General features: G+C 37.5%; 1 protein-coding gene across 6 annotated transcripts in view; it reads right to left on the reverse strand.

Moving 5' to 3' along the window:
* Positions 1-27,311, reverse strand: part of SUPT3H (SPT3 homolog, SAGA and STAGA complex component) — a 212,735-nt gene that overhangs the window by 14,495 nt on the left and 170,929 nt on the right. For all 6 annotated transcript variants that reach the window (XM_027886601.1, XM_027886600.1, XM_027886595.1 and 3 more), the window contains exons 4-6: positions 21,769-21,855; positions 20,567-20,657; positions 18,924-19,060 (exon numbers count right to left, since the gene is read on the reverse strand). In XM_027886601.1, coding sequence (XP_027742402.1) covers positions 18,924-19,060; positions 20,567-20,657; positions 21,769-21,855 — 315 coding nt within the window. The remainder of the gene's footprint in view (positions 1-18,923; positions 19,061-20,566; positions 20,658-21,768; positions 21,856-27,311) is intronic.

Here is a 27,311-nt window from a genome sequence, read left to right on the forward strand (position 1 = left end):
AAGATCATAACAAAATTAAGGAAAACTTTGACTGACAGAAACCTGAGTAAGTTTCAGACCATATGAACAATACACACTAATTTGAATCCTGTTATCTTATTTTTAATCCTTATAATTCTGTCTTTTCCCTTCCTCTTAATAAAACAGACTTGTCATATTCATTCCCAGTAGAACAGACAATTCTCACAGTATCTGCCATTCTCTGGGATATCACCATCCTTCACAAGAAATTACCATTCTGTGCAGGAGATTCACAAGCAATACAATCCTACAGGCATATCCATGCAGGCATCCTTGGCAAGTGATGCTTTTTGTGTTACTTTATTCAGAGCAGAATGAAAAGAATTTATAAATAAAATGTGGGTTACACCTAGAATAGATGGTTATCATTCTCTTGTCAAAGGAAAGCAGAAAAATGGGCTCTCAAATTGGAACGCAGATGCTCCATGGGATGTACCCAGCACAAGACACTGATCTGTTTTTTAAAAGGAAGGCCACTCATTCATTAATTCACATAATTTATTTACTACAAAAATGAGTAACACATTTTAGCTCAGGCATTTTCCATGACAGATCCAAATCTGGCAACTTTTATGATGAATTCATGTAAGTGTATTCATTAATGTCTTAAATGGAAACATTAAAAATAACTAGTTAAAATAAAACTGCATGCTATTAAGTGTACATAGATGTTCTCTCTTGGCATGTGACTTCAGAATGCACAGTTAGATGAATTTACTTCGTGTGTTAGGAGTCCACTGTAACCAGAGAACAATGCAAAGTGGTACTCAAAAATGTATTGCTTCCTTAACACCAGAAGCATATAGACAATTCTCTACTTGTGGTATTTACACCACTGAATCTAATTCTGTGGTTAGAGCTTTAGTCTTTTGGAAAAGCCTTTCTAATTTGATAATTGCAAGACGTGGAATTCCAGATAAAAATCACATCATGAAATTCAGGGAATAAGTGAGTCATACACTGAGTTAAAGAGGAAATGCTTCCCCTAGAAAAACAGTGACCACTGTGAATTGCATATAATCTGCGTGTTCCCAATATAAGAAGGATGTGGACCTGTTGGAGCAGTTCCAGAGGAGGCCATGAAGATGCTCAGAGATGGTCGGATCATCTCTGCTCTGGAGACAGACTGGGAGAGCTGGGGGTGTTCAGCCTGGAGAAGACTCCAAGGATACCTTAGAGCCCCTTCCAGTTCTATAGGGGCTCCAAGAGACCTGGAGAGGGACTTTGGACAGGGGCCAGGAGCAACAGGAAGAATGGCTCTAATTTAAAAGAGGGCAGGGTTAGGTGGAATATTAGGAATAAATTCTTTACTGTGTGGGTGATGAGGCACTGGTACGGGTTGTCCAGAAAAGCTGTGGATGTCTCATCCCTGAAAGTGTTCAAGGCCAGGTTGGACTGGGCTTGGAGCAAGTGGAAGGTGTCCCTGCCCATGCCAGAGGGGGTGGAATTCAAACATCTTTAAGGTCCCTTCCAACCCAAACTATTCTGTGATGCTATGATTTCTCAAAGCAATTGATAGGAGAGATGTGTCTCAACTCCACAAGCTGAAATTGGCTGCCTTTTGAACAGCCCAGACTTCCTTAACCTCTCACTGTGCCAGGCGTGAAGAGTAAGGAAAGGAAACCCTAAAAATCGCTGTCTGAATTGAAAGGCTTGAACAAAAGCATTATGCTATTTTTGATTTTAATTGGGACTTCATTCATGACACTGAGAACAGAACCTGGCCTAGTGTGAATATTTCCTTTGTCAAAAGTTAATGATCGTGTTTAATATTGTTATTTATTTAACTATGCAAACATTTCTATGCTGCTATTCATTATTGTTTCTTAATTTCTTTAAATACAAGCAAACTTGTCTTCATAGCAGCCTTGTGAGCATTATCTCCACTATATACATGAGAAATAGAACCATAAAAAGATCATTTTCCCAAAGGCAGTTTGCTTAATTGGCAAATTCTTCTTTCCCACCCCCACACCCCCTGCCCCCACTTTCTCTTTTCTCTTTCTAATGCTAGAGAGGAAAAGGAAAATATGAAGATTCTGGGGTTTGGAATTAAGCTAATTCAAACCATCAGCTAATTTGACTAATTTGGAACAATCTATTTAGTTACTCCCTTACATCATGCCCATTGATAAATATACCACAAAATTATTAAGTGTTTACACAGAACCAAAGAAACATATGCTGTCATTAATTCAAAACAATCCTCACCACCCAAAGCCACCACAGGAGTTCTGTTATTAAACATCCCCATTCCCTTCTCTCAAAAAAATAAAGGGAAAACTGAAAAAAAAAATTTTTTGAAATGCATAAAACTTTCACAGCGGTTACATTTCATTTTGTATCAGAAGTATAACTAAAACTTTTAGATGAAATGTTACTGATGTATCACTTAAAAGCAGAAAATTCGAGATTTTAATTTGTGAACAAAGGTTTTGTTATTTTGGTTTAAGACTGGAGGAATTCTTCGAGACTTTCAAGGCTCAAAGTGAAACTCACTGACTTACGAAAAACTACAACTACGCTGATATTCTGTTCTAGTAAAACCACAGCTGGTTCATAGTGATCTTCCAATGAATTATCTCTTAAATTGAATCTCTTAAATGAATTATCTCACCCATTTCACAGGAAAACAAATGACAAAGTTGTTTTGGGGAGCCTCGTTGAGCCATCACAGGTTACCTTTAACAGAAGTAATTGTCCTGTGTGTCCTTCTCTCCTCCCCCAAAAACTCTTTCCTACTACAGACCCTTCATGCATTCATAAAAAAATGAGGTACCAGGACAATAGTTTTGATGAGAATTTCTTTGTTTCTTAAATGCTGAGGGGAAGGAGAGCAAAGAGCATCTACTGTATGTGGCTTCATTACCATAAGCTTTACTGATAGTTTATCCTGTTTCCTAATGAAAGCAAAAAACCCCCTCCGTGTCTCTATTAAAAAGCCATCAGATTTGGTATCCTGGTGACACTTTAAAGAGCACATTATGTGGGAAAACAAAATAAACATTTATCCTGGCAAATGAAAGTGAATTTGGGTTTTGACATACTTGGCAGGAAGGTAGAATTATATTCACGTCAAGTATGCAGAAAAACTAATATAATATTTAAATATTTGCTTAAGTAATATAGAATTTAAAACAACACATTAGAAGTAACATTTTTGTGAAATATTTTAAAGTTTTTTAGTATAGGACATGCCATGAAAGTAATATTTTCAGCTGAAATTTCAGCTTTTTACAGCCCTTGTTATGAACTCCCTTCACTTGTAAAGTGGAAAAGAGTCTTCATCTACCACTGAGAAATCCTTATTTCTGCAAAGGCAGTTCTTATGCTGAGGATTTAAACTGATAATGAATATATGCAGCTTTCCAAAGAAGCAACCCTTGAGATCTGAATCTCACAAATACTGATATAATGAAGCAATGTTAGCACTGTCTCAACCAAATCCTACAGCCCCACTCTCCTCTTCGATATACACGTGAAATTATTTTCAAAGTCTGTCAGTTTGCAACAAGACTTGATTCAGTGAAGGTAGACTTTTATATCTCTCAGAAAGTACCTGAATGCTATATGCCAAAGATGCCTGAAATTTGCAATTATACTCAATAATGTAGCATTAATTAATGAATTGAGCTGGATACTGGATGATAATTTTAGGTCCAAAGGTAAGGATTTTGATGTGCTGCCTATATTGGACTTCCTTTTTGTAAATATCAATTCATATTAGCTGCACATACACACAAAAATCACATTTAACAGAGTATCAGAATTATAAATTATTAGGAAATTTCAGGTATGATATTCTGATTTACTAAATGTATTTTAAAAAAATGTATTTATGATTCTACAATTTACTCTATTATTCTATTTATTTATTCTATCTATGATTCTATGATTTAAGACAAAACTTTGCCTAATTTTACCCAGTTTGGAGAGATATGAATAATTAGAAAATATCTTGAAACATTTCTAGATTATCATAATTCACAGCAACAACACCAGACTTCAATGTAATTGTACATTGTAGAAATATGTAGATTTAAAATCTCTTGAAAATAATTTATTTCAAGGTAACCTGATTTGTAAATTTAAATTATGAACTATTAAACTAACTTCTGGGATTTTCAGTTTTGCTAAATCAGCACAGCTCCTCAGAGGGCCACCATAAGAGAGAAGTTACTGTTTATTTCAAATCAGCAATTAAAAGGGATATAAAGACTATTGAGACTGTAAGATATCAACCAAAGGGGACAGTTTGGGGAATTTTAATTTCCTAATTTGCACTGCCCAACACACAAATTTTTATGCTTCATTAATAATGGCTTTTGAACATAACATTCATCCAGTCCGTTACAGAAATAAATTTAACAGGACACTATTTCCTGTGCACATTCTTTAAATTGCTTACAGTGAAAAGAATCCCTTCTAAAGGAGTCAGCACCATTCAATCCAACATGAAAAATATTTATTCACTTCCAAAACGGGAAAACAATTAACATATAGAAAGAATCCTTTTTTTGTTGTTGTTCTACTTTTATTCAACAGTTGATTTTTAAAAGGTAGAAAGCCTTGAATTTAAGAACTTTGCATGAGTTCTTCCTGAAAAGGAAGCCACATCTCTAATTCCTGTTCAACATTAAATATATGCCATAGTTAAGACTGATATTCTTATTGCTGGCCACTGAAAGCTTTTAAAATTTAATCTGATAATGAAAATTACTTAATGTTGGAATTTGAAAATGTCAAAACCTGTTCATGTCTCTAAGGATTGCTCACATCCTATTTAGATTTTCCTGGAGGTTCAGGATGAAATGGAGGGTTAGGGGGTTTTAGGGAAGTGAAGGGGTACCAAAGTGAATCAAAGATCTGTGGAAAAAAAGAAAAATCTTTTAAAAATCACATATCCCTACTTACAGAAAAATGGAAAAAAGGTCAAAACACTACTTAACAATTTAACATCATTGGAATGCAAAGAACAATGTCTAATAACAGGATTTTGAAGCACAGCTTTGAAGGTTAAGTGTATTTGGAATTAAAGGTGCTCATAGTATAGGAACACTGTCAGCCACAGTCTGGCATCAATTACTTGACTGCACTGTTAGAAGTTGCTGTAGATTCTCATGCCATCACACATCCTGGAGAAAAATTACCCTTCACTGGTGGCACCCTGGCTTCCACAGGATTTCTCAATTTTTTCCGACACTTTTATAGTCAAACCTAGCATTTCTCAAAGATGCCAGTGTCTCTCCAGCATTTCTCACCTCTTTCTTTAGAACACAGTTCAGGGTACCAAGGCTGGCAGACACAGCAGCCACCTCACTACTCCATTTCTCTAAATACTGGAACCAGGAATCAGATCTCCAGCCTTGGGGCACACCAAGAGTTAACTCCCATTTTGAGAAGGGTGTGATTAGTAGCTGGAAATCTGTCCGACTTTGGTACATCTGAGTCTGCTATTACAATTTTCAGATATAAAATAATTAGCTGATGATATGAGCTGACAGCTAATACATCTACAATAAACATAAAAAAAGTGATTTCCAAGCGGATGTAGGGAACGTGTTCCGCTTCCAAGCTGTTTGATATGGTCTGTGTAAGGAGCGAGGACTCGATACCAGATGCTGTATGTTCTACAAGCTTTTTCTGCAGATGTCTGCAGCCTGAGAAAATCAACAGTGCTTTGAATAACACTCCTAGTAAAAGCATCTTCTTGTCAGAGTCGCTGTATGATATAGGATATGGATCCCACACAAGTGGATGAACTGATTTTAAATAATACCATCTGACAATGGGAGAAAAAACTCTCAGTAGGTCTGACAAAGTCCTGGAAATGGCTGTTAGCCTTGGGAAATAAAATCCAGCCCTCTGACAGAGACTACCCGTCCTCCTTTCGTTTGATCAGATGGAAAACCAAATTTAATGACTGTTTCCGAAGTTCCGGAGGCAAAGTTTCAACAGCACTTAACGCCCCTACCAGGGAGTGTCTTTGCCCCTCACATGTGCCACTCAGAAGAAGGGTCTGGAAAAGATGTCAGAGAACTATGTGAGAATAAAGTATATGCATCAGTGTATTTTTTGTATGACCACTTTGCATTGCTTTCTTACCACTGCCTTGAAAGAAATCTCTTTTAGCACACCAGAAGCACAGAAACCACTATGGCACAGAAATTCTAAAAGCCACTACCTTCATAAAAAAGTTAAAAGATCTACCTCTGAAGCCATAACCCAAACATTCAACTGAAAATATTATTTTTTTTTTCCTCAGAAAGAATCCCATGGCTCCCTACTTGATAAAGATCTTCACATAAATTATTTTCTAAATTTATTCTCTGAGCAAAATCAGTATTTTTGCTAGTGACAGTATTATGGTCTTTTCCTTGAAAATTTAGGTCTACTTGTGGATTCCCTTTTTCAAGCCAAAGCAGCAACAATGCCTAGTTTTTCTCATGTTTTAGAGTTTAATGCAAATCCCAGATTATTAATAGAGTCAAATGCTGATCCCAGGATTATCTGTAAGAATAAACTCTATGTGTGCACTCCATGAGGACTTCATGTAAGGTAACTATCTGAAAATGAGAACTGTTACTGTTTTTCCTGATTATCCAAATTAAAATAACCTTCTCTGATTAATTTAATGAAAGTGTTTCCCTGTCTAGGTATCCTCAATTTTAAACAAAGATAGTAGAGCAAAATGATGGAAAACAAGACAAAATTTAAAGCCTGAGGGGCTAAACATCCAAATGGAAAGATGCTCCTTGTGTAGAGGGAATAAACTATGCCAGCACACCACCTGTGCTGCTCTGTTCGGAACATTTTGGGCCCTTTTTCCAGTGGATTGGGTAAGGATTCATCTCCCACTTTGCAACACATAGAGCTTAACTGTATTATTTCACCATTTCAACAGACACTTGAGATGCTTAAATCTTAGTGCTCCTGATCCCATCGCTGTGGCACATGTGTGAAGCTCTCACCCAGTGCAATTTTGCACAGCAGCCAGATCATATTCTTACGGAAGAATACAGCAAGCAACATCACAGATAAAATAAACCACAACGGCTGAGACAAAATGAAAGACAGAAAACCCTGTTCCTTATATACATAAAACATCTATTCCAGGAAATACCAGCAGTTACAGATTACCGAAAGTGCAGAAGCTGAAAAGTCCAATTATACGCTACCTCGATTATTGAACAGTTTTTAGAAATTTGAGATGGTTTATCATCTATGTGTTTTATAAAAGCTCTTCTATTTCCACCCCACCTGCCCTTTTAATATCTGAAATGGGAAACTTCAGTGCAGAATCATAGGATGGTGCAACAATTTACACCAGAAAAGGTCTGGGACCTTTCCAGAGATCTCTAGTTTGCTCAAAAAAGGGTCCAGATGAAGTGGTTTAGCACCCTAATCAGTCAAGTTTGGAGTATCTCCAAAGCTGGAGACTTCCTCAGTCTCTCTGGCCAACAAGTTTCAATCTTTGACCAGTACTGCTTTTCTCCTGTTACATATCAGTCTGTCCTTCACCATGCAACACTGAAGCAGGGTCTGGCTCCATCTCCTCTTTCATCAGTCAGCTGTAAACAGCAAAGCATTTTCCCTTTTGCCTCCTCTTTTCCAGGCTGAACAAGCTCTTGCCTCCCAGTCTTTCCTCATTTGTCAAGTACCCCCTAAATTTCTTGGTGACCCTCTGCCAGACTTGCTTCAGTATTTCAAAGTCCTTCTTGTATTTGGGAGCACAAAATTGGACACAGATGCCAGATGTGGCCTCAGAGGTGCCAAATAACGGGGAAGCATTAATGGCAAAGCATTGTTTCCCTTGACCTGCTGGCAGGGGATAATGACCTCTTGCTGACACAGCCCAGAGCATGGTTGGCCCACAAGCTGTACTGGTGCATGGGGTTACAGCATCCCACATTTACTGTGGCTGACCTTCATGTCAGCCCATTTCTCCAGTCTATCAAAAGGGTCCCTGTGAATGGCAGGTCGGCTTTCCAGAGACTGGACTGCTCTGGATAATGACTCAGTGTTTATTTGCCATGCTATGAATTACTGCTTTTATTTAGTTTAGAAGATCCAACAGCCAATCATGTCTGAGTTTAATGCATAAGGGAGAATCACAGATTCACAGAATGGTTTGGGTTGGAAGGGACCTTGAAGACCATCTCATTCCAAACCCCTGCCACGTTTATGCATCAAGAAAACGCAGTAAAAAGGGAAGCAACTACTGTGGTTATGAGATGTCCTGTACTCACTTTAATTCCTTCCATGTTAGTAGTTTACATGGGAAGCTGATAAAAGTAAAATCATATTAACAAGCATACTTTGTATTTGTCATTGTACTTGTGTTCTTATTCTTACTCCCAGTACTAAAATGATATCCCCTATAAAAACCTGCCATAGGATTCTATTTTAGGGATAGTCTGTCAGGTTACAGGGGTAATCAAAAAGAGCTTTAAAACTAAAAATGCTGGTATTACTCATATACCTCTTGATTCAATAGGAAGCAATGTGCTTAGTATTGGATTATCTTTATGACCTTCCCCTTAGGCAACAGATCCTTTGGCTTTCCTTGTGACATCTGAACTCGAGTGTGAATGTAGGTGGGAAGGTTTGGCCCCTGGTGGCTTCGCAAATGATAACATAAAATGACAACACTTGACCTGAGTAACTGGGAAATAGCTAATCAAATCTTGTGGCATGCTGGCTTTCAGAGTGGAGTTTACTCAAAGGAAGATGACGATACAGAGATAGTGATTATTGAGTGAATCAAGGGATCCTAGATTTTTTTGCTTAAGTGCCTGTGACACAGGTACACAGGACACAAAATCCTACCTGAATTCAAACATATATGACAGGCAATATAGCCCAGGAGCTGGCAAATGGACCTCTTTACTTCTGAGCAGAAAAGCTGCACTAGTCTGGCTAATCCTGTGGTTAGAAGGAAAAAAGAAAAACAAAACGCCAAACCAAGATCAAAAGGAGAAAAGTAAAGATCAAATATACACAAGGAGGGACAGAACAAATCTCCAATTAGCCCAGGTTCCAACAGTAAGGGGTGATGATTAGTGTAATTTCAAGACAATCTTACAGTAACTATTTTCCTGAATATGCAGCACCCAGTAATCTGTGGCTCAAACACTTCTTTAACCAAATGCAATGTCCTTGTATTCAATAACCTTCAATAGACTTTTTTTCCCCATTAAATTGTGCAATTCAATAGATCTGTGCTCATTTTGGCTATATTTAGCTGGAGTGCAGCCTGAATACTTCCAGTGCTCCTCTCTATTGTTTATATGCTGCAGGCTGGATGGAGAGGCTTTGATGACACACAGCTTGCTCAGTCTGCTATTAGAGGGTAAATGCCAGTGTGAAAGAAAGGGATTCTTAGTGATTTTCTAGAAGGTATTTGCAGGGCTAACCCATAGGCCTGATTCAAATTAGGGTGTAGTTCACAGCTGGAGTCTAATACTGAGAAGGGCAGTTTTGTTCCCTCAGTGGTTACACAGAGTAAGGAGAGGAAAATGGGGCTTCTCTACTACACCTTTCATGTCTAGAAATAGCAGAGAAATGAAACTACAGATAAATGAGCTTGCCACTGCCTTAGGTTCAGGGCATGCATCAGCCTCCTACGGATGAAGCAAGAAAAAAATCCTTTCCTTAATACTGGTTTGTGACTGTTCTCACCTATCTGTTAAATCCACGATCTTTCCTGCTACATCTCAGATCCCTCTTTTCTGCAGCAGTTGAAACAGAACTCCATCGAATTCCCTCCTATTTCATGCCATAGGGAACCTTCCTCTATTGTCTTCCTTTGTTAGAAGATATTATTTTCTTCCACACAAAACTTTTTGTGATATGAATCCTTAAATGGAAGGAAAGAGAAATTCAGGAGTGCACATTGGAACTTGGTCAAACAGTGGCTGATGACCCAAAGTGCTCCTGCCCCTCAGAACTTTGCAGGTGGGAGTGAGAGAAGGGGGTGGTTGTGAAGATTCATGCCAAAAAAAAAGGGTCTCTGTGCTGAGGCTTCAGTCTTGCTCTTAACAGAGAAGGTGGAAAATCTCTTCCTTGCAAGACATGAGAACTGGGAATGTCACAGAGTAATTCATTCATTCATCTTACAACCCCATGGATTTTCCTTTTGAGTTTTGTGAATCCTGTGCAAAACAGTCTCGAAAGTGGAAAGTGGCTTTATTGAAGTGATGAATTCTTTCTGGAAAGCTTGAGATTATATAACTGTTTTCAGTGTAGACCTGTTTAATATCTTACCCTAAGAAATAAACAGTTGTCATTTTTTCTTCATTCAGAAAGGACTTAACTATTAGGCTTAAAGGAGCTTCAAAGATTAGCATTTGCTACATAAAGGTTCAAAGACCTGAAAAAATAACTTCCCCCCCAAAGCATCAGAATTACATCCTGTCTTGTAGAAAAATTTGCATTATTGCATCTCTACACAACCTCAGAAAGGCAAATCTTTATCAGCACCAATTTGTTTTAATTACTTTAAAGTATGGCAGCAATTAAAATCACCTTCTACCAATGGATCTTTGTCAGACTTCACCACTGATCCTTGTTCCCAATTCTCCAAAGTTGACATAAACAATAACTGTATTTTGAGTACCAATACATGGTGATTAATATATGTAAGCAACAAGCATGTTACACACAGGATTACAAATAAACACAGTATTAAATACACTTGGAAGGAGAATGTTTTCTTAATCTTACATTTGGCTACTAATCAAATGCTTCATGGAAATGCTGTTTATATGTATGTGTGTCTACATTTAATTAGAGATATAAATAATCTATGCATATAAAGTTTCCTTCCAAAAGTTAAGTTGAAACACAGTCATTTGGGTGTCAAAAATACAAAATACAACAGCCCAGAATCTTCCTCTTCCTCAGAGAAAGTAAACAGTGGCAGAAAAATACTCAAAGAACTAAAAGACAGAAAAGCAAATAACACCTTGCCCTTCCAGCAAAACTGCCTAAACTTGTACTATGAGCAACATTCACTGAAATGCTCTAAAAACAACAATATTTTACCAGGACTGAAGACCCAAACAAATAGGTCACTTTATGTAACCATAGCAAGCAACCCCAACGTAAGAAAAAAAATGAATAATATAAGATTTGTAGCAGTGAAAAAAGTCTAAGGATGCTGGCTGTAACAAGAATTTTTTTCCATTCAGGAGCTTTTTCCCATTCCAACAAGAACGACACAACATTTACAGGCATATAGATAATAAGGAAAAACTGTTTCTGTTTTATTTTCTGCTTACTTTTAACCAATTCAACCATTACCCAAGAGAAACAGTGTTTTCCCACTATCCCAAACATTCCCAAGCAATGTGTAATCAGAGAAACCATTAATACCAGCAGGCTTATTTTTATACCCAATAATGCTTACAAATACTTTGATGCCCAGACAGCAAATTCAGAGTTGAGACTCTACTTGCGGTGCTCTCTTTGCACTCATCTGGGAACACTGAATGCACTGATGCAGTAAAATGAATTCCTTCTATATTTGCATTCATAACTTCCATTTTACAATATTTAAAAAAAAAAAAAAAAGAAAACAATCCTTAGAGAAAAAAGGTTTTTGTCTTGATGATGTTTCATCTACATTCTTTTTAATCTTGGCATCTAGGTATATCAAAAGCAGCAGACAGTAAATAGGGAGCTGGTGTGACCTTTAAGTCTATTCTAGATCATCATTACATTTTTTTATTGTATCACCAAGGTCCCAGTGCATTCACAGAACCTGAGTCTCCAAAGAGAATCACCCTCCAAGGCACCAGAAGTACTTTTCCTAACATCTGATGAACTACACTCAAATGTGACTTCGATGTTTCTGAGATTGAAGAAAAGAAAAAAAAAAAAAGAAAAGAAAAGGCAATTTTTTCTCTCATTTAGGAAATTAACTTTTCCTTGGATTGTTTCTCTCTCATTTCTGCATACAGAAGACAGTCTAAGTTACTGAGAAGTTTAAACTTTTAGGCAGGTACAGCGAAGTGAAATTCAGCCCAACTTGTAGTGATGCACTGAGCTCCCAAAGCAGCTTAAGGGGGTGGGAAAATGAGATGTTGGGTTTTTTTAATCAGTGTCCCAAGAGTGTAGTGCCCTTGAGGAGGAACTTTCCCATTCCTCTTTGAGTACACTACCTAGCCATTATAAATCCTTTTCCAAATTTGAGACAATCTCCTCCTATTTTGGCAGCACTCATGGGTGAGCATGACATTGATTTACATTTAGGGCTGCAATTATTTAATTCATAAATAATGTATAAGACATAAAGTTTTAATGGCATGGCTTGCCCTTCTGTGTCCTACCACTTTGCCTATATTTTACAATATTTGGGAAAGAATAAGGAACCTTACTTTCTATTCTCTTTGTTTTCAAAACCTAATGTCTTAAAATTTAAGGCCATAACTAAGAATCTTAGAATGGTTATGGCTGGAAGGGACCTTGAAGATCATCTCCTTCCAACCCTCTGCCATGGGCAGGGACACCTTCCACTAGACCAGGTTGCTCAAAGTCCCATCCAACCTGACCTTAAACACTTCCAGGGATGGGGCAGAAACAGCTCCTCTGGGCAACCTGTGCCAGGGCCTCACCACCCTCACAGTAAAGAATTTCTCCCTAATACTTAACCTAAACTTGTCATCTATAGGTTTGAAGAAATTTTAGTTTAAAGCCAACTGGAGCTGCTGGTGTAAATGACATTACATTAGAAAGCTGCAATCCTGTACGTGGAGCAGCACAAAACAAATAAATGACAGATTTGTGAGAGCACATTTTGAAGACGGCACAAAAACCTCCACAGATTACACTCGTATTCTCAAGTGAATCTGAGCAACCTCACATACCTGTAGGCATATATACTCCATCCCTTTATTAGTTCCTCAAAACTCAAGCCATTTCTACTTCTAATACTTTTCATCTGAATCTTTCAGCCTTCACTGCCCACATAGGGCCAGGATAGAAGCAGAATGGTCACTGACAGCGCAGAGGAATTCCCTGCAAGATAAATACAGCCAGGGGAGGGCACAGAACTGTGTAGCTCACTGTAAAGAAGATACAAACATCTAATCAGCTGAATAAATCTCCAAACTCCACTACTTATACTGCTGGGGTTTCCAGTAGTGACAGTGGCAGATTTCTGCTCACATGCAAAAAAGCAAAATAAATTTTAACATCTTCATCTGTAGTCAAATCTTACCCCAAGATACATTCTTTCATAGGGTGTAGCAGTTAAAATAATAATAAAAAAAAAGGTTCACGGCTTATAAACTCTGATTCTAAAAATTTTAAAAAAATCTTAGATTAGGGCACCATATTGTGAGATAACAGAAGACATCACTGAATGAAATGCAAAGATTCTGTCCCAAAATAAAGATTTCATCGACAAGAATCTCAAATCAGCAAGGAAGTAAAAACCATAATTCTTTCCAAAGAAAAATAAGTTTAGCATCAAAATTAGATAGCAAAAAAGATGTGCTCTGAGAATCAATGCTTAGTAAAAGAAAATATCTTAGTTTATCTTCCAGCATGCAGTTCCTATTAAGTGTGTGTTGTCTGTACTTCCCATATGGGCTTTTAAATCAAATTCCAGTTTGTTATTGATACACCCTGCAGGAACAGATACTCCCTAAACAGTAATGACCCCACACAGCACTTACACTGGCATAATTTCTGCCAGTGAAATGAGCATAGTAGTACTGAAAGGCCTCAGAGCTCTTTCTAAATCATTTCCTGCTTATTTTCTTTGTACATCTTTTCCAAATTAGTACAATGAATTTGAATACTTCAACACCATCTTTCAGATCCACCCTGAACAGAAGAGCTCACAGCTGTTTATTTCTGAATTATGCCCTCAAATTTTCGCTCTCTCAGTTAAAAGACCCGAGGTCCATGCCCTCAGTCTGAGGGCAGTCACCACAGAGCAACCTGTGTCCATGCTAATGCTCTCCAGGAATCCCAAAGAGAGTGGCCACACCCAAACTTTGCAGCTGAGAGAGCTCCTGGCTCTGCTGGCTCCCAGGAGTTCATGGAGTGATAGAATGTTTTGGGTTGGAAGGGACCTTTAAAGGCCACCTAGTCCATCCTCCCTGCAACAAGCAGGAACATCTTCAACCAGATCAGGCTGATCAAAGTCCTGTCCAACCTCACTTTGAATGTTTCCAGAGGTGGGGCATCCACCATCCCGCTGGAAAACCTGCGCCAGTGCCTCACCACCCTCACTGTAAAAAACATCATCTTTACAGCTAATCTAAATTGACCCTCTGTCAGTTTGAAGCCATTCCCCCTTGTCCTGTCACTCCAGGCCCTTGTCCAAAGTCCCTCTCAAGCTCTCCCAGAGGCCCTTTAGGCATCGGGAAGTGCTCTAAAGTCTCTCTGGATCCTTCTCTTCTCCAGGCTGAACACCCCCAATTCTCTCAGCCTGTCTTCATAGCAGAGGTGCTCCAGCCTTTCCCTTTGTGGCCTCCTCTGGAACTGCTCCAACAAGTCCATGTCTTTCCTGTGCTGAGGGTCCCAGAGGTGCACACTGTTTGGGACAACATAACCTGGCACAAGTCAAAGTGCGATCAGTCTAAAGCAGATGATGTTACTCCAGCAGGAAGGTCTGTTCCTGGCCACTGCCTAATTTACTACTACTTCCACCTTATTTCTATGACTTAACCAGAGTTAACTTCCAGAGCACAATTCCTTGTACCCCAAGGTGCAGTCAGATGTGTTTAAGTGTCTTGCCTGGACACAAATTAACTGTGTCTGAAGAAAGACAAAATTAAATGGAAGTAATTCAAAGTAATGTAAAAACCTACATATTCCAAACACACCTACACTTTAATGCAAGCTACTGTATTTTGTACAGAGTTTATTGCATTGCTGTGAGCTTTGTACAGATTTCCCACCAAGAGAAGATATGTAAGCAGCACTGGAAAAAGTACATCTATAATGAACTTCCTAGAATAAAAATATGTATCTGTAGTTTTTAAATATATAGTGTAATTCATAAGAAAATACACAAATCGTAGAATCACAGGATAGTTTGGGCTAGAAAGGACCTTAACAATCATCTAGTTTCAACCCCCACAAAAGAACCACAAAGTAGGGATAACTTTTGCTGGCTTCCAGCCTGCTTTCAAGGTAGTCTATTCTTGTAGGGAAGTTATTTTCCCTCCACTGTTTATTCAAACTTGCAATGTACTATGAAAGCATTATGGTAGCTACTGCAACTGAATTATTGCCATTTAACATGTGAGTGTTGGAAATATATCCCTGAACTAGCAGTCAGAGTGACAGATGAATGGTGTTTCTCCTAGTCCTGTGGGAACAAAAGTGAAACAGAGCATTCACAGCGTGATGCTTCTATGCATTCCTTTGTGTCAGTCCAGGTTTCTGATGGCAAAACTTTTTCTTCCTGGGGGAGAGGTACTGGAGCTATAAAACAAACGATAAAAAATTGGGTCTTTACACTATTAGTGAGAATTCAGCTTTGCAATTATGTTGACTGAAGTTTTAAAGCAGCTACACTTGATTTTATCGACATGAAATGCAGAGTTTGATAGTGGTTCTAACAGAAAAAAACAGGAGAACTGGAGCTACAATTCACGAAATAGCAGCCAAACCTGCAATTGGTTCAGCTATTGTATCTCTACCTGAACTGCAAACAAGGAGAAGTTCGAAGATTTAAAATGAACATGTGCCTTCTTCCCACACCCATTCAGCCATATCCCACAGGAATATAACTCTCCTCTCTAGATGATTTTTAAGAGAAAGAGGAAAGCCAAACTGCAATCCACTTGCAAGGTTTTGTTTATTGTGGATTCTGCCACGGAACAGGCAAAGGGAGAGAATTCCCAAGCACCATCAGCTCTGGCTATTCCAACCTGTACAGTAAAAGAGGAGTGTGGGTACACTGCCATTCTGGTGTTATTCTCAAGGGACTGTCACCCATTATAAAGACAAGTTCTATGATCCATCTCTCCTTCATGTGCACAGTTCAATTACAGCTATGACTGAGAATTGTTTATTCCCTCTATAACTGTTCTTAACTCAGAGAAGTGTTTCACTAGTGCTTTACTTCTGCCTCAGGAGGGCAAAATAGTAACTGTTACAGGGTGAGACAGAGGTGCTAGTACAGTTTTTCTTTTGTTTTGATTTTGCCATTACAGTTGGTTGATCTGCCACCATTTTAATGCTATTATTTTTACAGTAAGTCATCTAATTGCAATGTATTGATCACATAATCACATGTTATGACAAGTAACGTGAATTTTGTTCTTAAATTCTGTCCTGTATTTTTAAGAGTAGTCCAGGTTCCTTTGCACATTATCGGTATTACTGTTTCACAGACAGTCCCTTTGCTTCAAATTAAAATCACAGGATATACCAGTAAGTTCTATATACAATCCCAGAAGAGTGCCCTTTCTTACTAATATGACAGCATTGGTGGGTGTGTTTTAGTCAAAGAAGTATAGAATTGTTTGTTCTCCTTTAGTAATGTTTTCAGCAAAGCTTTGCCTACTCCTCCGTGGTACAAATATGGAATAGACCTCACAGCACTGCAAGCAATCATATGAAGGCTTAGCTCTAATTTTATGAAATGTCTTAAAAGAAATTAGCATAAACAATATTTTCATTTTGTGTCATAACTGAAACCATACTGCTAAACAATCATATCCTGTTTAGCCCATAATGACATCAGAAATACATGTTTATCATCTGCTCTGGACAACTCAGCATGATTTTGGCCTAAGGCAAAGTGGAACTGAAATCATTTACAGTTGTCCAAACCAAGATAACCACACATTTCTGAGGTAATTGATACCTAAAAGGAATACTGCCTTTAGAGTGCAGTTCATGATTTAAGTATCCTAATTCCTCAAAGAACACTGGTAAAGTGTCCACTGGATTTCCTTCAAAACTTAGCATGGATTAAACAATCTACTGCACAAAGCAAATGATATTCAGGAGATTACCCCATCCACTAACAATTCTTCCTTTAGGAATGGATTACATTTCCTACTATCTTTGATTCCTTCCTACCTACCTCAAAGTGACAATAAAATCCCAAATGAAACAAAGCCAAAAATACATTAAATATTGTGAGTAGCAGGTTTCAAACAGTGTTTCATGTTTTGTCATTTGTCAATAAGAAAGAAAATACATAGTACTAGCTACATGAATCTATTCTAAAATAAGATCTTGATTTTTCTTTTGTTTTTTTCTTCTTTTTTTTAATATGGAAACATCAAAAGTTCATAAAATGTAATAAAGTCAAGCAATAGGGAGAAGAATTACTTGAGAGATATATAATGTATATACACACACATTACAATTAATGAATTACAGCCTAGTGATAAAAAACAAAACACGTGTAGTCAGATGAAAGACAAATATCTGATTACAGACACACATTCCTTGACAGACAAACATAGGTTTGCCCTTGCCTAGAACAGAGAACTTCATACTTTTATCAAATTGTGTAGTTTTTTAGACCAGAAAAATACTGTACCAGAATGACAGAAGAGAATGTGAAGCCAAGCACATAACCCATTCATTCAGAAGAATGCTGTACAAGCTCAAAGGATCTGCCTGCTTTTTGGCTTTATGCAAAACATAACATTTTGCATAAATAAATAAGTAAGAAATTAAAGAAAAGAAACCATCGGTTTCCAAAACACAAACAGTGGTTGGGAACAACTGTTTGACGACACTAATTCTCAGCTGGGGGGAAATGGGACTCGTTCCTTGCCAAATTCTTAGAGGGAAGGGGTTCTTCAACAGTTTTTGATTTCTTCCCATTAGAGGGGAGAAAGAAGAGGAAACGAGATTGGGAAAATGTCGCAGTTCTGAAAAGAGGCCCCATTAAGAAGAAAAAATGTAGAATTACAACTTGAGCAGGATAAAAACCTCATTATTTCCTAGAATTTTCCATGAAACCCTAAAGTGAAATGAGGCCCTAATAGTCAAATATTAAACACACAAATACTCCCAAACACATGAGCCACCTCAGCACAGAAAAAATCAACTAATGCACCCACTGAAAGGGTATAAAAAGTACTCTACAAATAATGAATTTCCAACAGCCATGTATACTATATTGCTGCTAAAAACGGATGAAAAGTGGCTTAAATGTTAGTCTGGAACTGTGAGTGTGCTCCCAGCACAGTTTTGCCCTTGACATGTAGTTGCTCACAGAAGACACGAGAAGGAATTGAGCAATTAAACATGAACCAGGGTGACAGACAAAACTACCAAAAAGACAGGGCAGTCCTGTCCATCTACAGAAAATTTGGCCAAAACCACAGACTTCCGTGCTACCACAGCTATGCTGCTTCTTGATTCCACTGAGCTTTATGAGAGTGATGTGGGGCTGCATAATGTAACGTAGACAAAACTTTTCATAACTACATAGATCAGAAAATAGGACTTGAAAGGACGGAGAGTGGAGCTTAAACTGAAGCATGTTTGCACAGAATATTTTAATTTCAGCTGTGTTAAGTGAAAGGAGTCCTCAAAAGCTATTGAACAATTTTCTAACGAGAGGAATAATGCAAAAGAAAAAAAATTATTGTGAAAAATGTTTGTGAAATGTTTATAAATAGAATCTGCTTTCTACAGGAAGGAAATACAAATACGCGGCAGACATAAAGATCCATAACTACCCTTTCTTAATCTTCCTTCTCAGCATGTGTGCTTAGATATCAGGAAACATTTGAAGGAATAGGAAAAATATGGAAATAGGATTCCTTTGCACCATCTGGGCAAAAGGGAAAAAACATGTACCAGTGATTTAATATGCAGCATGAAAAAAGCATCAGACCAGCATGATGTATGAAATATTTCACAGCTTTCTCTGCTGGAGTTGGGTACCAGTGAAAGGAAAGAATTACCTCCATTCGCTCTTGCTTGACATCATCAATCTCATCATCTTCAAAAATGGCTAAGAGCTCTCCAGTCTGGTCAATGGAGTTGAGAAAGTCTTGAGCAAGCTTCTGCCTTTTGTTGGTGTTATTACTGTTGAATTTGTCTTCATAAGGACAAGAAAAGAATAACAAATTTATTTGGCTTCTCCAAATATCAACTGATATTTTAGAATCAGCACAATGCAGAAAAGGGTCTGTTCCTACTGTACCCTCAAACAAGTTGTACTACCTGACCTAGGTCACTACTCTGCAGTGATAGTAAAAAATTACCTTTATAGTGTTTTCTGGTATAACCTGGCTTTTTCATGATCTAGAGAAACCCGCTGCTCATACACCGTTACTGCTCACTGAAGAATCCACAGAGGCACAAAAAACCCTCACTCATAGGCAGAATATATAGAGGAAATGCTCTTCCCTGAATACACGCAGAACATGCTCATTTACCTACAGCTTAAAGCAAACCCTAACACACACGTTAGGATGCAGTGATGGACCACTGCTCTGCAGGAAAACCTAGAAAACCCTGGCAGGGTGATCTCTGTGATTACTGTTGTTCCAAACAAAAGAGCAGCTACAAAAGCATTAAATTCACAAAATAAAATTAATGGCTTCAATTACCAAAGCCTGACGGAAAACGCAACTTTAATTTCAGGATAAACTGTGTTTAGGAAGCATTTCATGAGCATTCAAACAACTTAGGAAAACTGTTTATTTGTTTTAAGTACTGCCACAAGCTTAAGTATTAAAACCCAAAGCTGTCAGGTAAGAAGTGATACTGCCACACTGCTTGCATGAAACGATACCTCTTCATGTGTGGTGAAAATAAAATGTCACAGGCAAATTAAATCTCAAATGAGTTGATAAAAAATTATCCACAGCTTGATTAAGTCAAAGCAAGACGCACAATGTTTATCTAAAATCAGTGTGGATGCTCAGAGGAACCAAATATAAGGAATTCATTGTAGGGGAAAAAATAATAAAGGGCTCTGAGAAAGGAAATAAGTTAAATACAAAAAATTGTGTATGGACATTGTTAGATGTTGTAACAGCGTGGCAAGGTTTAGATTTGCTATGATAAGTTTTAACTTGACTTTTTACAACGGAAATGTTAAATCTAATGTCAATATAAATCAACAAAACCTTATAACAGCAAATCATATGGCATAAATTAATATATTTTTAATTCAAAGAGCTTTTTCCTTAAATGCATTGGTTATAAAATCAGTGACTTGCTCATGGAATGGGGAAACAAAAGTGTTTCCCATTCTTTAAATTACAGATTCAAAGTATAAAATGTTAAACCACAATAAAAAAAAAAAAAGACCCAGGTAATTTATTAGTATTCAATGACTTCAGATTATAGGATTTTTTTTAAATATGCCAAAATCTTTTGACAATAATTTAACAAATGTCTATTCAATTGCAGGTGGTAGATGACCACTTTAGAAGCATTTCAAATGGAAAAGCAGAGATTTTCAAACAAATTCCTCTAAAGACACTTGTTTTGTATCTCTAACTATTAAGCAAGTTAGCACTACTTTGCACTGAGCTGTTCAGGACATTTATAAAACATCAAGCCTCTCCCAAATTCAGTAATTTCTTTTTTCTACCTTCGAGGAGATCTTCTTCTTCTATTCCTTTGACAATTTTAGATTTGTAGTCTCGAAAAAACATGTATTTAAGCAGCCTTCTGAGCTTCTTCTGAGAGGAAAAAAAATACATTTACATTAATGAGTATTTTTTTTATTTAAACTAACTGTAATGTGCAATATATTAGTCAGTAAATATAATTGCTAGAATGTTCATAATTTTTGTTTCTGCAGAAAATCCATACATAGAAAGTACCTCAAAGTAAATAGCAATTAAACATTGAATATTATTTATTTATTTGAATTCCTTGGTACTTTGCTGTGAGACAGAAATTCAGCGATAAGGCTTCTTTTAGGGCTCTCCAAAATCTTTACTCAAGTTTGGAAATTCAAGCCTGGAAATGCACATTTCCATGAACTTTGACATCCATATCAACAGCTCTTTTCAGTACCGACTTATGGCTCATATCAGATAAAGAAACTGCAATTGGTTTTCACGTGTTAGTGGTTTTTAGTTTTGAAATAGTTTTGGTCATCAGGTTTCACCCATCTAATGAGGAAAGAAAAACAAAGGGGAGAGAAAAAGGCGAGGGAAAGTGAGGAACTAAGGAAGAAAAGGAGATATAGGAAGAATAAATAATGTAGATAAAAATAGCTGACAATAATTTTTGAAGAATTTTGAAATGTTAGGAAAGATAAGTAATTTTTTTTTATCGACCTGTTACTTACTACCCACAGAAAGCAAGGCCATCCCTAAATTTGGATATTTTAGAGGGATACAGTACAGGAAAAAATATTATAAAAGAAAATAAAGATAATTTACAGTCTAAATGACAGAACTATAATGGTCACACTGTCAAATGTCACACCTACACCCAAGGGGGAAATTAGAATTATTGATTTTTAATAAAAGGAATATAAAGGATCAGGATCAATATTTTTACCTAATTAAGAAATTGTTTTGAGCTCTAAGGTGCACTACCCACTCTAGAGCTTTGTGAAGAAAAATCTATTGATAATTGAAGTTACAGGAAAAGACAAAAATTAATGAAAATATTATAGAATGACTGCACTGCGCACGATAAGATTTAATTCTAGAGCAGCTATACTTTTAAATAAAGCTATCCATGATGATGGCCTCCTTGTGTATAGGTTAGGCAAACACTTGAAAACAAAATAAGCAGCTGATTATGTAAATAAAAACTTCCGTCTTGTTACTGTACCTTATCTTTGCGCATTAAGAACAGAAGATCTTCAGCAGAGATGACTCGAGCTCCTCTCATCTGAGAAACTTCAGCTGCTTGCTGCAACTAAAATAAATGAATAAATTAAGATGGCCTTTTCAGTGTTCAAAACTTTATTCACTGGGGTTTGTCTTAAATAAATTCAGATAATATTTTGCACGGTTCTGACTAGCAAAATACAGGCTGTGCACTGAAACACAAGCTGGGACTCTCAAAGGTGTCACTCACCCGGCTCTTGTTTGCCAAGAAGTGAAAAACAATTTCATGAAAAGCCTGAAAGACTTTTGACAAATCTCAAGCAAAAGCTTTTTTGTTTATATTTAAAATGATTGCTTTTAAAAAGCACTGCAGCCCTTTTTTTTTTCTTTCCTTAGCGCAGAAAATGAACATACAATTCTCTCAGGCAATGTAAAAATGCCAAATTCTTGCCATAGCACTTTATCTGCAACTATGGAAGGGTGGCTGATCCCTCTCCCAATTTTTTAGAATAACAAATATTAATTTTAAACAGCTTACCTAAGTATTTTTTGAAAGAAACTCTACCCCTCCTTGACTTAGCATTAGCACAAACCAGACTCACATGAAGAGCTTTTTTAGCCATGCTCTTATTTCATTTGGGAGAAAGAAAATGAATTGATAGGAAAAAACAACTCTATTAATGAAGGAATTGAAAAACCTTATTGAGCAGACCAGGCCTTTCAGCTATGAAAGTGATAATGATGGGATTGAGCAAGGAATGCCAGAAAAATTGGTAAGAGGTGGCCAAAGGAGTGGGAAGCAATGGACTGTCCTCAACTTCATTGCCTCTTAAGGCCCTAAACATCTCAAATTGCGCTGGAAAGAGCAGAAATCCCTTTCAAAGGGACTAATCCCATCAGCCTTCAGTAGGTGCAGGAAATCAGGCTGTTTTGTACACAAATGGATCATATCAAAACTAGAACAGGGTCAGAAACCTTGTAGCCTTGGTTGGAGATTCGTGCAACCTGATGTTTATCAAACTGCTGGGCTGAAGAGGTTCAACCCCAAAGTATGAAAGAAGTCAATGCAATTTGCTCCCATTCCCAAGATGATCGTGGAACTATACAATGGTTTGGGTTGGAAGGAATCTTTGAAGTTCCTCTAGTTCAGTGAGGAATGGGACAGGGACACCTTCAACTAGATCAGGTTGCTCAGAGCCCTGTCCAGTCTGAACCTGGAATGTTTCCAGGGATGGGGCATCTTCCACCTCTCTGGACAACGTGTTTAAGTGTAAACCATGATGCTGCAGATACGGTGGGATGGAAAGGATGCTTCCTGGCATGGAATATACTTTATCCTCAAAATTAAAAGACATTGTCCAACAAGCAAGATTTAATCATAGGGTTTTTTTTTTCTCTCACCCTTGTTTGCCCTGTGATGGAAAACTGACCATAAGCATAGTACAAAAGTTATCAAAAGAAGAGACACCTTTAAAAATTCATGATATTAAAATTCATACACACCTGTAACATGATCAATAAACAGTAATTTATGTTTAAACATCTATATATTCTTCTTTGGAAATGCATTAATGCACCTGAAAATAATTTAAAGAAATCGTATCCTTCATGCTCACACTAGCAATGGTTTCACTCAGTATCACTGGCTGAATAAGTATATTATTAATCTGAGCTCCCATGCTGCTATGACTTGAAATAGGCCTATTCAGAAGTTAAAAAGATCAACAAAAACAGTAGCTGTTTCTAATATCCAAAGAAGGAGGCGGGCGGGGGGGAAAGATTTTCACTTTGGCAAGTGTTCAGTGGGCAAAAGATTCAGTCCATAAATCATAATACTGGACTGCATTAATTTTTTTCCACACTAATCACGCGCACACAAAACGTTAACTGTATCTCATACTCACAACACAAAACATACCGCGTGAAGAGGTTCAGAGTTTCCCCTTGGAACTCCCTCTTGGCCTTTGCAGTCACCGAGACCAGAGAGATTTCAGGAATTCAGAAGTCACAGTAATACAATCTTACTTGAAAAATGTAAGAATGTGAAAAACGATAGTTCTATTTTTTGGCATAAGCAAAACTGTTTCTTATTCTGATTAGTTTGAGGGCATGCAAGCTACTTATATTTCTAACATAAAATATGAAGAGCTGGATAAAAAAAAAAATTTACCAAGTACGAGCCAATATTCCTCTCTGGTGTAAATCTATTGCAGCTAATGGATTTATGCCAGGGCTGACTTTGGCCCCACTGAGCTTAAAAGTGCTAGAAAACCTGACCTTAGCATGGTGATAACACAACACAGCTTTCCCAAACATCACATAAAACAATGGCAGAAATATCGGATGTGAAAGTTTGCTCTAGTTCCCTAAAATTTACAGGACCATCTCTTGGTCCCTTCAAACCCAAACCATTCTGTGACTCTCCAAGGCATTAAATTTCTTACCATAAAATTCAGATATGTTAATTTCTGTAGCTGAAATACATTATTTTTCCAAATGATAAACACGTGACAAAGACATTTATAACACAGATTGTGTGTGAGTTGCTTACAGGAGCCTCATGATGAAGGAAGGGAGAGCAAGGAGCAGAGGCCAAATTCACGTCCCATTTGCATCTAAGTAAATCCTGAATAACACTGTTTACTTTAATGGAGTTATTCTGGGATAAACACAAGATCAAAATCTGGAATAATATTCTCAGCTTCTACCAAAACAATGAAAACTTTATTCTCGCATTGCCCCAACTTTTGCATCTATTTTATTTTAAGGAACGGACACACAGCATTTAATTTCTTTGGCTTAAAGAAAGCAAAATATGAAAATAATTACTTCCTGTGCAGTTATAAAATATGGATTATTTATCCAAACAGACCATAATGAGTTCTGCATTGGTACACATATTTACCTGGGAAACTGGGATATGCTCAGGTAAATATGTATCCAAGAAATTAAACAGAAATTACGTCCCACGCAGCCAAGGTTGGGGGGAGGATGTATTTATAGTTTAACACACACGTAATTGACTCACTCAAACCACAACATGAGTGCTCTGCTATAATTAGCATTATAACAAACTGTCTTATTTGACTGTCCCAGAGTTGCCATTAATATGCAATAAGCCCCGATTCCCTAATTTCCAGAGCGGAAGGCCTCGTGGACTCATTACCGCAGTCGGGGATGAAGGGGCATTTCAGGAAGCCGTACCAAAGGAACGATCCATCCCGGAGCACCCAGGCATTTGTCATCCCAGAAAAGCTGCTCTCAGCTCTGCAGCCCTGAAGTCAGGAGGTCTCTCACCCTTCGCTGCAGTCTCTGTGAGCAGCACTGCCCGTGACTCCAGATGAAGGCTGGGATATAAATGTCGCAATAACTTTTCCCAGATGAGGTTCCTTTATGGCAACGGGGGAGATATGGCAAGAATTTCCCACCACCTCCCTTCTCCAAGCCTCAGGGATACTCAGTGCCAGTCACAGAATCTGGGGCAGCAGCAGTTCCAACATACTCACTTGTCTTCTCCTGATTTTTTTAATTTTTAAACTATTAAGCCCACATTACAAAATATTTTGTTTGGGATGATATTGAAGAACAGCAAACAATCCAAATTACTCAGCTTTTTAAAGAAAACCAGGCTAAATTTCCTAGCACTAGCAAACAATATTTGAGACCTCAGAGTCTGAATATATTTTTTATTACAGCCGAATTATGAACCTCTAAAAGTGAAGTTTAAATAACGGAAGTGTTGATATGATTTTAACTATAGGAGCGCAAATAGCTCTGTTAATAATTAGGAGTTTATGAAAAATAAGTGTATTTTACAATTTTTCACATTACAAAGAAAGCAGTATATACAGTAACTATATTTTAAAGTCTAAGAAGAAATGGCTGGGGAATAATATTTTAAAATGTAATCACGGGTTTAATGACTTTATGAAGTTAACTTTCTTGGCAGGATGAACTGAAGTATGTTAACAGTCACCTTACGGCTATTTTCTTTTTGCAACTTCTGCAAATTATAGATTTGTTGAAAGGAGTATTCATTCTCCTGTGACAGAAGCACAGTTACTTCAATGGGACTGTCTGCTGCTTTTTCTTTCCGTAATTATTTTTTCTTCCACTACCTCCAAAGTCAACAATCACCGATACTTCTTCTACAAAACTGTCTTGATGGACAAACAGACAAAAAGCTGGAAAACAAACATACTGTGTTGTGACATAATCCTTCCAGTTAAACTGCAGGACAGAGTTGGAGTGGTAATGTTTGCATGCCTTGGAACTGCTGGGAGCCAAGAATAATGCTGCAGGAGCTACGATTTTGTTTTCGTTATACAAGAAAATTAGATCATAGTTCACCTGGATGAATTTTTTTTCTGAGGCAGGAAGGCTGTTTTGTTATTAAATATGCATTAAAATGTCCAATTTTTTATCTTTTCCAGATAAAAACTACGCAACTATAAAATTACCAGAGAATATTCTGAATTTAGATATAGTCCTGTAAATATATTCCAAATAGAGCATCCTGCTACTCTTTCATAGGCAACTAAATAAAAGAAGTAGATACAGGCTTATACTTCAATCTTTCAATGTAATACCTCACATGCTATTAATGTTAACACCTCAGCTTCTCATTCTAACACACACAAAGAGGAAAAACACACAATTTGTTTCCATAAGTCAGCACAGGGATGTGCTTTATGCAGTTAGCACATCTTGGGGAGGTAATTACATTAAGGAGCCCATCAGAGCACTGTAATTTAGTGACTTAGGATCACTGCACAAGGGTTAAACAGCATGACTGAATCATCACAAGCTGCCTAAACCAGAAAATGTCCATCTGCACATTAAATGACAATCAATTTTCTTCTTATTAGGTATCTGGTCTCAAAACTAAGTATTTTTTACTGAAGACAATTTAATGTAACACCAGGTGATTATGTGTGACCTCAAGAAGATGAAGCTCTGTGTCCCATTTTGAGGCTTCAGAGAATCATGGAATTGTTTAGGTTGGACATACCTTTAGGATTGTAAAGTCCAATCATTAACCCAGCACTGCCACGTCCACCAATAAACCATGTCCCCATGTGCCACATCCCCTCCAGGGATGGTGATTCCACCACTTCCCTGGGCAGCCTGTTCCTATGCCTGACAACCCTTTCTGTGAAGAAAAATGTCCTAATATCCAATCTAACCCTACCCTGGAGCAACTGAAGGCCATTTCTTCTTGTCTTATTGCTTGTTACTTGGGAGAAGAGACCAACCCCCGCATGGCTACAACCTCCTCTCAGGTAGTTCAGGAGGGTGATAAGAGCTCTTATGCTTGACACACAGTGAATTTCAGTCCATACAGATCATGAGAATAAGAAAACACGAGTTCATCCTCCTGTGTCTCTGGCATTTACTGAGAACTCATTTTCAAGGACTATTATATTTGTTATATTTGTTGTTACACTTGTCCCTTCATAAAAACCTTGCTCCTGAATCCCTGCAGCACAACCAACTGCTTCTCCTCTCCTTCTAGCAGGTGGCAACAGTTCTTGATTTCCACAT

The sequence above is a fragment of the Empidonax traillii genome, unplaced genomic scaffold (assembly GCF_003031625.1).
Source record: "Empidonax traillii isolate 1590-97213 ecotype Southwest subspecies unplaced genomic scaffold, ASM303162v1 scaffold190:size869923, whole genome shotgun sequence".
NCBI classification, from domain to species: Eukaryota; Metazoa; Chordata; class Aves; order Passeriformes; family Tyrannidae; genus Empidonax; species Empidonax traillii.